The sequence below is a fragment of the Accipiter gentilis genome, chromosome 1, assembly GCF_929443795.1.
Source record: "Accipiter gentilis chromosome 1, bAccGen1.1, whole genome shotgun sequence".
In the NCBI taxonomy this organism is placed as follows: Eukaryota; Metazoa; Chordata; class Aves; order Accipitriformes; family Accipitridae; genus Astur; species Astur gentilis.
In genome coordinates this window covers 32,888,027-32,903,433 of record NC_064880.1, presented here as the reverse complement: position 1 = coordinate 32,903,433, position 15,407 = coordinate 32,888,027, and the positions used below count along the sequence as shown (strand labels likewise).

The 15,407-nt window shown below is 36.3% G+C and overlaps 1 protein-coding gene across 1 annotated transcript in view; it reads left to right on the top strand.

Moving 5' to 3' along the window:
• Positions 1-6,344, top strand: part of PPIG (peptidylprolyl isomerase G) — a 30,662-nt gene extending 24,318 nt beyond the window's left edge. Inside the window, exons 9-13 of the mRNA XM_049819445.1 lie at positions 1,899-2,103; positions 3,155-3,322; positions 3,840-3,924; positions 4,739-4,875; positions 5,170-6,344. Of these exons, the coding sequence (XP_049675402.1) occupies positions 1,899-2,103; positions 3,155-3,322; positions 3,840-3,924; positions 4,739-4,875; positions 5,170-6,289 (1,715 nt within the window). The 3' untranslated portion in view covers positions 6,290-6,344. The remainder of the gene's footprint in view (positions 1-1,898; positions 2,104-3,154; positions 3,323-3,839; positions 3,925-4,738; positions 4,876-5,169) is intronic.
• The last annotated feature ends 9,063 nt before the right edge of the window (positions 6,345-15,407 follow it).

The window sequence follows — 15,407 nt, the reverse complement described above, 5'->3', positions numbered from 1 at the left end:
GGACTTTCTTTCTGTAGACCAAGGACAAAAATCATCTAATAGGAAAGTTATCATAACATATCTTTGCGTCTGTTTGTTTTTTTAAAATGAGTTAGTCTAATTATTTGCCTTAATTATTTTATAATAATGACTGATACACAATAGCCAAGTACAAATTGTATCATCTTGTTGGGCACAAGTGGAAGGCAATAGAAGAAATGCTTAGCTAAGCTGAACAACTGAATTTCTCCCATCTTTAATAGAAAAGAAAAAAAACTTAGGCTATTCAGGGAGACATTTTTATGTTTTCTGATATTGGAAAACATTGTGTTCTCTGTGTCTGAATAGTTTTCAGATGCAGACAGGCTGCTTAGTCAATAATCCCGTCTTTGGTGCCTAATGTTTTCCCTTACCTGTTTTGTGCAGAAGAGTAGGGGGTGGGAGGTTGCATTTAAACTGCTTGTATGTTGATGTAGGTCAGATAATATCTCTGTAAACCATGAACTCTTTGGATAGAGCAAGCTATTAAAGGGTTTGCAAAACAGGCTAATACTTTCAGCTAGGATCCTCACGCAATTCTAAAATTTTTTTGTGTCTGATCTGAAGCCTGTTCTAAGGTCTTAACAGGCGTTCTCCTAAAATATGGATTGTTTGCTGTGATGAGGCTGTTTGGACATCAGTATTTATTTTTGGTATATTTTTCTTCTGTTTAATGGTGAAGGTTCTGTTTCTTCTGTCTGTGTTGTGTAGTGAATGATGGGCTATCTTTGCAATTTGTAATGGCAAAGTAAAATAATAATTGATGCTAATTAGAAAAGCCAGCTACAACAGTCAGATGACAACCAGTGTGATCTTCTGGATTTTCTGCATAGAGCTTTTAATTTTCTGGACAATAGCCTGATATGAATTTCATAACCCATTTGAAGAGTATTAATACCATTTAACTGATCTACCTGAAGTGTCATAACTCAGAAGCCTAGACCTCCTTTAGTGAAGTTTCCATGGTACATTTTTAATTGTGGTTGGTTTTTTTTTTTTAAATTAGCATGACTCTGAAATAAAATACTTCCATCACTTTTAATAGTTTAAGTACGTCTCACATTAGTTAAAGGGCATAAAAAGGTGTATGTGTTCTTGGATTATTTCCTGTCAGACTAATAGCAGATTGCCAGTAAATTGTTGATTTGAAGCTCTAGCAGCCACACAAGAAATCGTGAAATATGTAATCAAGGACTAGTCTGCTCTTTTAGCAGGGTTCCTTTTCATACTAGGTGGTTAGTAAGTTATATGTATCTTTCTGTTAAAAACAAAAAAAAAATCCAAAACAAACAAAAACCCAAACAACACATGATGAGCTGGAGGATTACCGACTGTTCTCTGAGCATGGTTTCACTTAGCAGGAAGGTTGGTTATTTGAATCTTCCCTCCAAGCAAAATGCAATGAGTAACCAGTTTAGTCTGTGCTACTTATTTTCTTTTTCAAAACTGCTCTTGTTTGTGATTTGAATAGATTTTAATATGAAGTCAGGTTAAACCTGAAGCCAAATAAATTTATTTTTTTTATAAATAATTCCTAAATAAATTTTAAATAATTCTTCATATGTAGCTTATGTTGTATAAAACATAATCTGAAAATTTACACAGTTCTACAAGTTCTTGACAGTATAAATTTGATACTTTGGAGCTTCATTTAAAACAAAATATTGGAAATTTCTTATATAATTCTAGACATATCCTTTATCGTACTTGGGAGAAACAGTGTTTTCTCCAAAATTTCAGTTTGTTCTTAAGTACTTTGATGAAGTAGTCTCATGACACAATTATAAGAAGCTCAGGCAGATACTAGATAAGTTGTTTTTTCTGAGATTTATTTAAAAGTGTTTGATACTAAAATATGTCTTTGTCATTCTGACTTAAAGCCAAGAAAGAAGAAAAGAAAAGACACAAGTCATCTTCCTCATCCAGTGACTCAGAAAGTTCAAGTGATTCAGAATCATCTTCTGATTCATCATCGGATTCTGAGAGTGCTTCAGAAGAAAAATCTAAAAAACGAAAAAAGAAACACAAGAAAAATTCCAAGAAACATAAGAAAGAAAAGAAAAAGCGAAAGAAAAGCAAGAAAAGGTTAATTTTGTGATGTTTTGTTTTGTTACATGTACACCATACAGTACCATTTTCTTGTCCTATAACTACACAACTAGTGAAGCAGGTATTTTGAAGTTTGGGAGATAATCAGTTTCAATATACAAGCTTAAATTTTTCTGATGTGATGGCAAAGGACAGTATCCAGTGCATACTTGCTGCAGCTCATAAAGGAGTGAAGGAATGGACTAGGACTTATGTATATTTGGCTTGAAAAGTTGAAGGAGTGCTTGGTTTGAAATGGGTGGTGATAATTTGTTTCCCTAAATTCACTTTTGTGCAATTCAGTTTAAATTATATGCAGTGGGACCTACGAGAATGTAGTACCCAGGAATAAAAGCAAAGCTAAACAAAAAATTAATAAATTAACATACTTAACAACATTATTTCTGACTGATATGCCAAAAGTCTTACAGTTTCACTGGAAGATAATAAAACTCAAAAAGCACTCTTGCTTCTTGAAAGTGTTATTTCTAATGCAATAATTTTGCTTATAGTTCCATATGAGATACAAGTTGTGTCAGTGCAAGTCACATTTTTCTAAGCTAGCAGTAAGATGTAAGAAATGTTCACTTAGGGCAATGCTGCCTAAACATTGTTTCTGTGGGACTAAGCCTATTTCACACAAGTTTGTTAATACAAACTGCTTGGAGTTACAATAGTTTGTAGCCAGTTACATATGCTAGGGTAAAATCTGAATTTGACTCCCCTGATAGTGTTTTTAAAATAAAATAATTTAAAAACGAAAAAAAGCTGTGTCTAAATAGAGAGTAAATGTATGTTCAGTGTTGCACTATTGGAATTCATAGATAAAATATGTTGGTCGGAAATCTACTGCAGTTGTACATTTTGGAGCAAAGGTATCATAGGGAAAAAAAAGTTGCTTCTGAAATACCTCTGTTTCCTGAGTTTCTTGTGGTATCATTTTGTATTGAATTAAGAGAATTTCTGAATTACTTAAATAGATTGAAAGGTCTTCTCTCATCCAAATCACTCACTTCAAGTATAAATATTTTTTTATAAAATAATAAAGCTCATCCAGTGAAAGTGAAGATGAAAACCCTGAAGCACAGCCATTATCTACTGTCCGTCCTGAAGAAATTCCTCCTGTACCTGAAAACCGGTTCCTGATGAGGAAAAGTCCTCCTAAAGTAGATGAGAAAGAAAAAGAGAGGAAAAGCAGAGAGAAGGAAAGAGAAAGGTAATGTATCTGTTTTAAGTCTGACTACGCGCTGACAGTAGTATGGTCATATTACTGTTTTGGGACTCTAATGTTCAGTGAGTCCTTTCCCTATTAAACAGCTCCATATGTTGAGCACTGCTGGATGAAAAATGTGTTTTTCAGTTTATTGGCAACTGTTGTCTTTGTCCTAGAGCAAAGGCTTAATCTTTTAGTGAATGAAAAATTTAAAGTGACTGATTAAAGAAAAAAAGTAAAATGCATTGCAGTTTCATTTAGAATTTATTGGAACTGTCCAGTCTGAATCTATAATTTATTCTTCTCTCAAAAATGGAAAAACCTGGAAATCTTGTGAAATATTTTGTGGTCACAAAATCTGAAGTTTTTACTGTGTGGTTGTTACTGTCTGCACTGACAAGAAAAAAGAAGTGTGTGTTTTCATTTCATTTAGTTTCTGACGAGGTTTTAAAATTGCTTTTATTTTTGCTTCTTTCTTTGATGTTATAAACAATATCACTTTTTTTAAATTTATTTTTAGTAATCTATCAAATTCACAGTCAACATACCAGAGGAGGCTGTTAGTGACCAGATCTGGAAGGAAGATAAAAGGAAGAGGACCAAGGGTAAAATGTTTACAATCTGTTCCCCAAAATAACCAAGGTGGTAGCAGAGTCCTACTGCTGGTGTTACTAATCATTTTCATTAGGATGGTTGATTTAAAAAAAAAAAAAAAAAGGCAGGATTTATGGTGCATCATAATTGATTTGGGGACTGAGGTTTGAAGGAAGACAAGAAAAATTAAATTAATTTCCTGTTTGCACACTGAGTTTATTTGGGGGGGGACACACAAAAAAATGCTTTCTTTGTGTTGCTGCAGTATTCTGTGAATTTGTGACCACCAGAACCAGTACGACATGAGCACCAGGAATGCGGGGAAGACTTCTCTTTTTGGCTGGGGGGAGCTGTCAGATTGGGTCTTCTGATTTTGTGAAGCCATATGCTATGCACTGCTTGTAGCAAATGCTTTTAGTAATGGAAGTCTCTATCCCTCAATTTCTTAGTAAAAACCTTACAAGAAAACGTGTGCAGTATTGTTTTCATGTTGCTTGTCAAACCTCAGAGGAATTTTCATTGTTAGAAAAGTGAGTTGCAATTGTGCTAATTAAAAGCAACAGGAGAAGACCTCTCAGCAGAGTACAAAAGTCCTGAAATAAAGTTACTTTAAAAATAGTTATTTGATCAGACATTTTGTATTCCTGCTTTAGCTGAATGTCAAATATATTTTTCAGTAAGTTAATAACTTGTCAGTGTAAACTTGGTATATGCACGTGAAGTGTCATGGTGGGTACAATCAACCGCCAAGGATAAAAATTTTGCATAGCTATCACAGCATGTGCAATTCAAACTTACACCCTATTTTCTCCTTTTCCCTTCAAGCGTTACCGGACACCTTCCAGATCCAGGTCAAGAGATCGATTTCGACGCAGTGAAACTCCTCCACATTGGAGGCAAGAAATGCAAAGAGCTCAAAGAATGAGAGTGTCTAGTGGAGAAAGATGGATAAAAGGGGACAAGTAAGATTTCTTTCTGGAGTATATGCATTGAAGTTTTTTGTGTATATGAAAAGTAATACCTGTCGTCTTAGATTCTTGATTACAGTTACTTTGAAAAAAACAGGTCGCTGACTTGGTTATCCCATTACTTAACTGTGTCTGATTTTAATCATGCTACTACAAATGTATAGCTATTAATATAGATGATCTAATGTAATTGAAGTTTTAATTGTGAAGCTGTCTTACTTCTGACTTAATATTTCAGAGTGCAGGGGATTCAAAATATTTAAAAAATCATATCTTTCTCTCTCCAAGGAGTGAAATAAATGAAAACAAGAAAGATAATCAAAAAAGTCCGGGAAGAGGAAAAGAGAGAAAAACATCAGACCACAGACAAGTTTCTGAAAGTCCAAGCAGAAGAGGGGAAAAAGAGAAGAAAAAAGATCACAAATCCAGCAGTAAAGACAGGGAGACAAGAAGGAATTCAGAAAAAGATGACAAGCATAACAAAAGCAAGGCCAAGAAAAGAGCTAAATCTAGAAGCCATAGTAAAAGCCGAGAGAAATCAAAAAGTAAAGAAAGAGACTCTAAGCACAGTAGACATGATGAAAAGAGAGTAAGATCACGAAGCAAAGAGAGAGACCATGAGAAAGGTAGAGAAAAAGAAAAGCGCTATGATTCTAGAGGGAGAGATAAAGAAAGAAGTAGGAGCAAGGAGAGAAGTAAAAGAGCAGGCTCAAGAAGTAATGAACAAGACCATAGGAAGAGTAAAGACAGGGAGAAACGTAAGTCAAGAAGCAGAGAGCGTGAGCATGCTAGAAGAAAACATAGTTCCAGCAGTAGAACAAGGGATCGAAGCAAAAGCCGAGATAGGGGTAGGAGAGGAAGATCGAGAAGCAGAGACAGAGATCGTAGTAGAAGTAAAGACTATTCAAGGAATAGAGATAGAGAAACAAGAAGAAGAGGAAGATCAAGAAGCAGAGAAAGGAGAGGTACACCAGATAAATACAGAGGAAGAGAAAATAGGAGGAGGAGAGACTCAAGGAGCTCAGAGAGGGAAGAAAGTCAAAGCAGAAACAGAGAGAGGTATTCAAATAGAGAAAGTAGAAGCTCATATAAGAGGAATGATACTGAAAGCCAAAGGAAGAGACGTTCAAAAAGCCGTGAAAGTAGCAGTCCTGAATCCAGTAAAGATAAGAAGTCTAGTAGAGATCAGGATAGAAGTCCAGACTCAAAAAAGAGACCAAGTAGCAAGGAGAGAGAATCAAAAAAATCATATTCACGCAGCAGTAAAGAAAAGGAAAAGACCAGTTCCTCAGCAGAAAAAGAAATAAACCAAAAATCGAAGAGTCAGGAAAGAGATCATGCCCCTAGTAAGGATAAAAAGTCTGATCATGAAACAAGTCCTGGAACAGATGACGACAGGCACGGATGAGTTCGTGGACTTAATGTTTCCATTGTCTCAAAGTTTTAGAGACATTTTGGGGAACGCCTTTTTTAAGATGTGGACTTCAGTTTGGTCTTTTGATAATCTAAAACCTGGATCATTTGTACTGCTAAAGTTTTAATAAACTTGAAATGAAAAATGAATTATATGTGTAATACAGTGTGCTGTGTTTTAAATATTTCATTGGTTTATGTATCATTCTTGTGTGTTGGCAGCTAGAAAGGTAACTTCTATGCCGCATTTATTTTTTACCTGATGAACTTAGTTTAGTGCAAACAATGGTTGCCTGTGAAGAAGCTTGTTTCGTGTGTGAAGAAGAAAGCTGCAAGTATACTGCATGTCATCTTAAAGCTAGGAGAATGTTGCAAGGTGTTCATCACTCCAGTGTTGCTACATCTGTATTTCACTAGGTATGAATCCTAAGGAAATTAATTAATAGAGGAAAATTACATTGGTTTTTTTGTAATCACAAAGTGAATTTATTTAAGTAAATCTTTACTGTTTGTACTTTTGTCACTGCCAACAGTAGAGTTAATTCATGCTGTAAGGGAGTCATCTGTGTTTGGGAGTTCCTTCTTTGCTCTAAGAAAATGTTTTTTGAATTGCTCATCAGTGTAATTTTTTTTCCCTGTAACCTTCTTTTTCTGTTTCATGCTTTCATGTTTGTCTACTGCAGAAAATTCAGCTTGGATGCTTCAGACTACCCTGCCTCAGTTGCTAATTACTGGATGCACAGAAACGAAACATTGCCAGAATTCACAGTGGGTGTCAGAATAAGAAACCAGGAAATCCTCTCTATGCTTTCTGCTTCTTAGCAGTCTATGAGAAAACTATTGCAGTTTTCCAGTACTGTTTTTTGTGGTAGTTGAAGCAGACTCTCAAGCAATGTTTTAAGACAGGCTCTCAATTTTTTTTAAAACAAAAATTTGCTTTTCTTCCGGCATCCTCTCATTCTAAAGACTGTACTGTGAATTCCTCCTCATTCTCTACTAAGCGTGTCTTCCTCAAACGAATTACCTCCCTTTTCTGTTTTGCTCTCCTACCTCTAGGACCCACCCCTCTCTTCCTTGCCACCACACCTTCATATGAAAGAGAAGGAGGTTGGCTTGTGTTGCTGCAGGAGTGCCTGCATGTGTGCCATCATCGAAGAGCAGTTGGTATGTGGTAACTTAACATAGTGGGCTGAGAGGAGGATAGATTTGGTACAGACTCCAACACTTCTTTCAGTCCTTTGTACTATTCACACCAAAGGCTGGCAAATCTTGAAATTCCTGAAGAGAAGTGACAAACATTGATGTAAAGCTGTGTCAAAGCAAAAGTTTTAATAGTTTATTTTTTTGGCAGATCTTTGAGTGTATGAACATAACTTGTTCTGTCTTTGCTATGAGTTCATCAATGTTCTTTTGCTCTATAACCCGCTTTGTGATCTGTGTGTAACTACAGCAGACTAGCAGAATTGCTGAAATTTGGCTTGACACTGTGATCCAGACAGTTGTTATTCTAAAGGAAAACAAATAGTTATGTCTTGAAAGCAAAAGAAAATACAGGATTGTGAACATAAGCAACCTTTTTCAGGGAAGAAAACTGGAAGTGTGTAGTGTTACTTTTTAGGAGAGTAGTTAGTGGAGCTGCTTTGGCTATCAGTTTTTTCCTATGTTTTGGTATGAATTTTGCATTGCAGTGGTCATTTTATGCAGAATGTGTAAAAACATTTCCCAGGTGGATGTTAAGCTGTTACTTAGAGGAGTGAGCCCAAGACCTGTGCAGTGGACCTGTTCTGTGCAAAGCCACTCTGAACTCTGACTTTGAAGAAGTAGTCCTATTTTGGGGGACTGTAGTAAGAAAAAACTAGGAAGTTAGGCTTAAGAGAATTGTATGGCAGCTTGGACGAAGGCCTCCTCAGTGCATTTATACTGTGCTATCCATGCCATGTGCTTCAGAATCTCATTTAAAAACTGTTTGCAATGTTATTTCATTATTTTTTATGGAGCTTACACACAAGTGAACTGTTGCTGAAGAAGTATGTTTCCACTACTGAGAATATTCTTGCCAATACCACTGAAGCTCATATAAGCATGCGAACAAACAAAAAAACCTCAACTATGTTGACTCTGCTATAGAAGAGGGGGAAAAATGCAAGCAGTCAGTAGTAAGGCAATCCATAGGAATTGTTAAAAAATGTTACAAAGTCTTTAACTTAAAATCTCAAAATGGAAATTACATCCATTGTAGTTTGCAGTTTTGTGTAACTCATTTCAAAAGATGCGCTTGTATACCCTTTCATATGGACTTTTTCTTTGTTACAGTTCAGAAATTTATTTGTACAAATTAAACGAGCTCTAATTCTTTCATACCACGTTAAAAATTCATCTGAATTGGTGGCACATACATATTTTCTTGTTTTTAATGTACTTTTTAAGAAGTTGGTTACTTTTAATTGCACGTGGTGGGATACACTTGATCTCTTGATGAGTGCATGCCTTGCCTGTATCGTATTTGATGGTAAATTGTTTTAGTGCTGATCACTTTGTTTAAACTGAAACTCAACAATCGTGGTCTTGTAAGAGGGAGGATTTGGCAGATCTGTGCTTTTCTTTATCAAACTGGAAATTGAGAATGCTGATAAAAATTCAGTGGGACTGAAGCACAGTCCTATGGACAGCAAGATATCCCCAAGCACCAGTGAGCTCTTGCTGCTTTATGAGGCACTAACTACTGCTCTTGCTGTCCTGGAACTGTTTCTTCCCTGAATGGCAGAGTTTTCCTGTTCCCAGCCTCACAGGAACCACCTTGTGCTGTAGTCACAGTGTAGCTCAATCCCATCTTTGGCAGCTGTGTCACAGGTTATTGGCTTTTGGCTTAGAGAACTGAACTGTAAGCATATTTGAGACCAATACTTGAGAACTGAACTGTAAGCATATTTGAGACCAATACTTGTACCAGAGGTGCTCATGGTCTTTCCTTACGAATGGAGAGTGGGGGGGAAGTAGTACATTTAGAGAACAGCTTCTTCTGTCAGTACCCCAGAACTGAATCCAGAGAATTTGTGAACTTTAAGACCCAAGGTAAAAAGAGGGCAGGGAGTACTGGACTAACTTTGTAAGCATACATTTAAGTGCATGTACAGGCTTGAAATAATTTCCAAAAGTTAGACATGCATTCTCTGTTGGTTTGACAATAGATACTAACATTTTACTAATACCATACAGCCTATATATACATGGAATTCTGAATTTAGTATTGTCAGTAGCTTTCCAAACTTTAGCAGAAAGAGACCATTATTTGATGTTGGATTTTCTGGGTACTGCCATCAACTCAGAAGCACAAATTCTTACTGAGGGTGGGTGGATATAATGTAAGGTTATGTAGACTGCTTGTAAAAGATGTGTTGCTGTCTGCTAATTCTTTGACACAGCCATAGTGTTTCAGTTGTTGCTTTGTTTTGGGGTTGTTTTTTGTTGTGTGGTTGGTTTTTTTTTTTAAGAAAAAAAAAAAAAGCTATGGTTACCTTTTAACCCTTTCTTCTATCCAGTTGTCAGATTTTTAGCCTGAAACTTCTCACTTGCTACCTGAAATCCCCCACTATGGACTTTTCTTACAGTGGTCTTTGTCACATGCCCTGGAGAATTTGCAGTGATCCCCTAACAATGTCTAATGTGTAATAGTGTCAGTCTGGCAAGTGGATTTTAGATTAATGTAAATCATAAAAGAAGCAGTCCTTTAGCTGCCTTTCCTGAAACTGTTCATTTATTGAAGCAAATAAAGTATTTTTGGACACAATTTCTAGGGGCATAGTAGATTCATTGCTTGTCTGCTTGACAAAAATATATATCCCTGCTTTTAGGACTTTCCTTGTAACAGAAAACCTAGAGATATCCATACTATGCTTTATCAAAGACCTCTCTTTTAAATCATCTATATATTCTCACTCTCTAATACTTGAAGAACAGCTTTGAGAAAACGCAATAGTATTTTAGCAGCAGCTATGACTTAATTTTTTTTTTGTCAACTTAACCTGGAGGATACCAGTGACAGAATTAACCTTCACACTTCAAGTCAATGTGATAGAAATGTAAAGAACTGTTACTTGCACTTTCCTTCTTTTGCTGAAAATAGTAATTTTCCTAATGCAGTATTTAACTAAGTTATTCAAGAAAATGCATATCAAAAAGTCTGTGAACTCTGCATTTTGCAAAATTTGCATTTGGCACAGTTCTGCAGTTGCCTAGGATAAAACTTCAGCTTTCCATTTTGTTGCATATGTACTTTTAGTATTCTTATTTCCTACCCTTGAACAATTCATGTCATTAGGAACACCGTTCTAACAAAACTTGTGTTGCATAAAAGCAAAAAGTAATAGTCACCTGCTTTAAAAAAAAAAGCTATCCTACCAAAGTTTTCTAGTTTTAGTATGAAATTTCACAAAAGGAATAGCAGTAATAAAATATCATAAAAGTGGTGAGTTTAGGTAGTAAAACTACATAAAGGTAAAGGTACGTTTTTTTAAAGAATTAAATTAGTGTCCCTAATCATAGTCATTGTTCAAACAAAATTATTATGGCAGTTAACATGAGTAAATTCAGAGGACAGATCTTAAACTGCTAAATATGCATATGATTGGCTTTAAATTTATATTTGTATTCATAAAGGTTCTAATATTAACATTAAAAGGACTAAATAAACTGAATTAATGCAGCACCCTTACTTTGAATTGAAATTTTGTAACGTGCAAAGCACTTAAGGAAACTTGCTATTTTTGGCAGGAAGTTAGACATTTCTACCTTTCCTGTATGTATCCCTATAACTGTATATAAAAAGTAGTGTGTGGCTTTAGCCATAACTGCTAATGAAAAGAATGGTTGGAAGGATTGGAAAGAAGGTAGGCCTATTAATTTATAATCAGTGGTAAGAGGAACTAGCTGATAACTGGTTTCCTTCACCAGCTAAAAGAATTGTGGTTAATTATACAGGCAGTATTGTGCATGTAGTAATCAACAGAGTATTTGGAAACCTCAGTCCTTTGAACATTTTGTAATTTGTAGTTTCCAACAGGGGAGATGATCCAGTTTTCAGCTGGGAGAGTAAGTTCTTGATATGAAATGTACAACTTGTGTATTAAAGTACTTCTCAGAAATAAATGCTTTTTTGCATATTTGTTAGTGTATTCCATACGTCTGCCATGAGTGCTTCTTGCAATATTACTTAGCATCTTCTGTAGAGTAATACTCACTTCTAAGTCACATGGTGCAACCTGTGTGTGTAAATATGCTTCTGAGGGTCAATCTCCAGCCTTTTAAAGTGGTAGTACTGTTTGTACCGATTTATAAGGTATGGTGGTTTGATGTCAGGACACTACCTCTTCAGTTAAACCAAGATCTGTACATTTTTACTGAAGATGTGACTAGTCAGATTTTTATTCCATGCTAAATTGGTTAGTGTTGAGTTATAAGATGGAGTATATAAAAATGCAGCTATGTAATTAAGCTAAGCTAGTGTCTTCACTGATTTTTTTTTTTGCTAGTTGCAAACTTTGATCTTGTACATACGCAAATATAAGGAGTTTTTGTGTGTGTGTGTGCGCGAAGCAGAATAGTTTGCAGTAGTTATAGAACTACCTGTTTCATGATGTGAATTTAAATGTAATGGTAGGACAGCTTACAGTCAGTTTAGAACTGAGTGAAAGAAGTTTTGATCAAGAAGTCACCTACACTAGTATCCCAACCTGGCTGTGCTAGCAGCAGTACTTAGGAGAAAGCAGGAAAGTGCTTTTCCCATTCCCTATGGTCAGTTTAGAAAGCCGAGTGCCAAATATACACAGTCTTGCTGCAGCCATAGCCTTCACATAAAGATAGAAGACTCAGCCAGTGTCACAACTTTTCTCAAGATAGTATTCCTATCTTCCATTGCATTCTCCAGAGTAAAATTAAGTAGAAAACTGTCACAAATAAAAGGTACACTCAACATTAATCTTATTGTTACAGACAGATGTTTTTAAACAGTTTCTTCAATTTTATTATTTGCTCAGTAAAAAAAAAAAAATTTAAGTCAAAACATAAGCTTTGAATTAGTCTGCAGGCCCAGCAATACTCAAGGAATACAGTACAGATGAACTGATAGTGTACCTTTGGTTGTTACCTCTTGACTTCCTAGAAAGTGAATCTACTGCTTTGTTCCGTAATAAAACTAGAGTAGTTACAGGTACAGTTGCAAACTATGGCTTGCTACTTGTTTCTTGCGCTGCAAGTTGAGTATAGGGAGGTTCTGGCAAATAACATGCTTTGGAACTTGCTCTAGAGTTAGCTTCAGCTGTTAGGCACGGATGGGTTTTGCAGGCACATATAACTTGTAATGAGACGGGCTAGCTTCTTACTCCTTAGTAGATACTTCTGTAGTTGTCAGATGTGTTTCTGCAGAAGAAAGAAACAGAGTTTAAGTCTTAACTATATCATCAGTAACTGTTGTACAAATAATTTTATATGCACTGATAGGTTGTAATTGAAACTAATGCAGAAATACTTGTCCTATAGTAGTAACGCAATAGTGAGCTTTACCAAAGATAGTCCAATTTCTCCCTTGTCCATTATGCCACTGTACCTGTTGCCGGATTTGTATTTCCCAGATCTCAGTAGTCTCATAACTTTGATCCTGTCTCTGGTCTACTCAGTAACTATTGCTTGTTTCTTCCAGTACATGTTGCTACTTTCTAACTTTTGCCTGTTTTTCCTTTACATAGAAAAGGAGTCAGACCAGGTGCTACTCATTTGAGGGGGACAATTACTATTACGTTAACAGAGATGTAATGTTGAATTTTATTGGACCTGCAGTTCTGATGTTCAAGCTGTTCAGCACCTAACAGAATTGTGCATTACTCTGGATAATGTATTGGAGATGAGGAAACCCAGAGATAAAGAAAGTGCTATGCTGGCTTATGCAAGACAGTATCAACCAGCTATGAACAACTATACTTCCAAGACTGCTTTCTAGAGATTGGTTGAACAGATTAGAGCGCAGATTTGAATACACTTAGGTATCAAGTTTTAATGCCAAAGGCCATGATATACCAAAACAAAAAGCAGCTTAGTTAGTAGTGGTGGCAGTGCAGGAGTGTAAAGGGAATGACTACACATGTTGCAAGTTTAACAAAGCCTTTAGCACAACTTGATTTATTTTAAATAGGAAGGAATGAATTTAAGATAATTTCAAAGACAACATCTCATATGGTCTTGTCATACCTCTGGCCTTCACTTCAACTCCCTCTGAAGTCTTAGCCTTCAGAGAGGAGGGGGTTTTTTGAGAGCTATTTATAAGTAGTCAATTTTTCTTCTCTCAAAGATGCATTGCCAGAACAAGAAGGAAGATTACAAACTAGTTATAGCACTCTTCCATTCAAGAGATACCAGAAAGGTGTAAGTTAGTAACAGGCACATGAAAGAATTTAGCTATTGAAACACAACAAATTTGACCTAACACAATGAGTGACCTTTGAAAATTTTTTCTTTTCTTTTTCAGGAGCATACAACCAGTCTGTACTGGGACACAAAACTGTCCATCCTTAATAGTCCCACGGTGCCAACTCTTCTGTTCATGGGTAGTTTGTTTCCAGGTAGGTGTCCTCTTCAAACTTCCTCAGAGCTGAGCAGTAGCAAAGACTGTAATGTTAAAAGAACTTGAACAGAACTAGTAACTCCAGCCTGGAACACTACCTAACAGTGAAGAGCTGCACACTGAGTTAACTCAAAATTCCCTTAGGATACGGGGCATTTTAGAAGGCTTCTCTTCCATTCCTAGGGAGGAGTTGTATTAGATCCATGACAACAGTACTGTCTTACTATAGCCATGCAGGTAGCAGTTGTGTTACTGTTGGGAGAATACCATGTTAGACCCTGGAGGCCCACGTGCTCAAACTTCAGTTGCTGTTCTACTTCCTGAGTTGGGTGACAGGTTTGGAAAAAGTGCAGTTTAAGATCTCTGTTTCAGTCTATCTGAGGATTGCCTTGCATTTCTAAGGTCTTGGCCTTCTAATAAGGCCAATACCTATTATGTTTCTCATCTGCTACAACCTCCTGAAGCAGCACACCATCTGAGAGGGTGCTTTGTTGAGCAAAAACAGTAATTTTACTCGTCAAATTATTTCTCAAAGCATGTTCTGATTTGCTAGCTCTTAAAACTTCTGCTAATAACTAATACAAGTAGTGACACTAGGCATTAGGTTAGAGGTACCTCTCAATGAGCAGATTCTTCCAAGTCAGCAATTTCCCTTATCAGCTGCAGTTGATTGTCCTGTATTTTGTTGCCATCTTTAAATGGTAGCTGAAAAGAACCTCTGGTGGTCAGCTAGACCAGCCTCCTGTCTTACATGGGATACCTTTAAAGCCTTCACAGAGGTCGTGGCAATTCCACCACCTTTGGCCATTCTGATCCAGTATCACCACACTCTGCTCTTGGTGAAGCAGGTTTTTGTGACTATTCAGCCTGATGTCCCATGTCACAATTTGTTCTATCAGTCACCCAACTCTGCTGAGAAGAGTTTGGCAGTGCTGTATTTTTAACTATCCTTCAAGCACCTGTAGGCTGTTAGTGAGGTCATTCCTTAGTCTTCTCATTGCCAGACTGAATGAGCCTAGCTTTCTTTCTCATCTCAGTCTGTTCAATAGCTTTCAGCTGCTTCTGTTTGCTCAAGGAGTTGTTCTCTTAGCCTATTCCCTGTCTTCTCTTCCTGTTTTCTTCAACATATCATAAACATCAAACTGATTTTAGTCTTCTGTATTATTCCTGTGCAGCTTTCCATTCTTGCCTTTCATGTAGGACAACTGTAAAAGACAATTGTTACCAAAATGCTTTGTCACTGGAAGTTTTAGAACCTCAAGTATTTCTTCATGTTCTTAAAACACTGGAGGGTTTTTTTGCCTAGTTTTATAGAGGATTACTAACTAGGGTTAGTCATTTGAAGCAAGCACACCAAGCATGCGCATCTCAATCAATGGAATAAAGTGACATAATGATTCATGCTGCATTTTCTTCATGCTGAATTTGGGTAACTAAATCAATATTTAGCCAATGTGCTTTAAAATTATACAGGATTCCTATTTCACTCCTGAGTTTGATA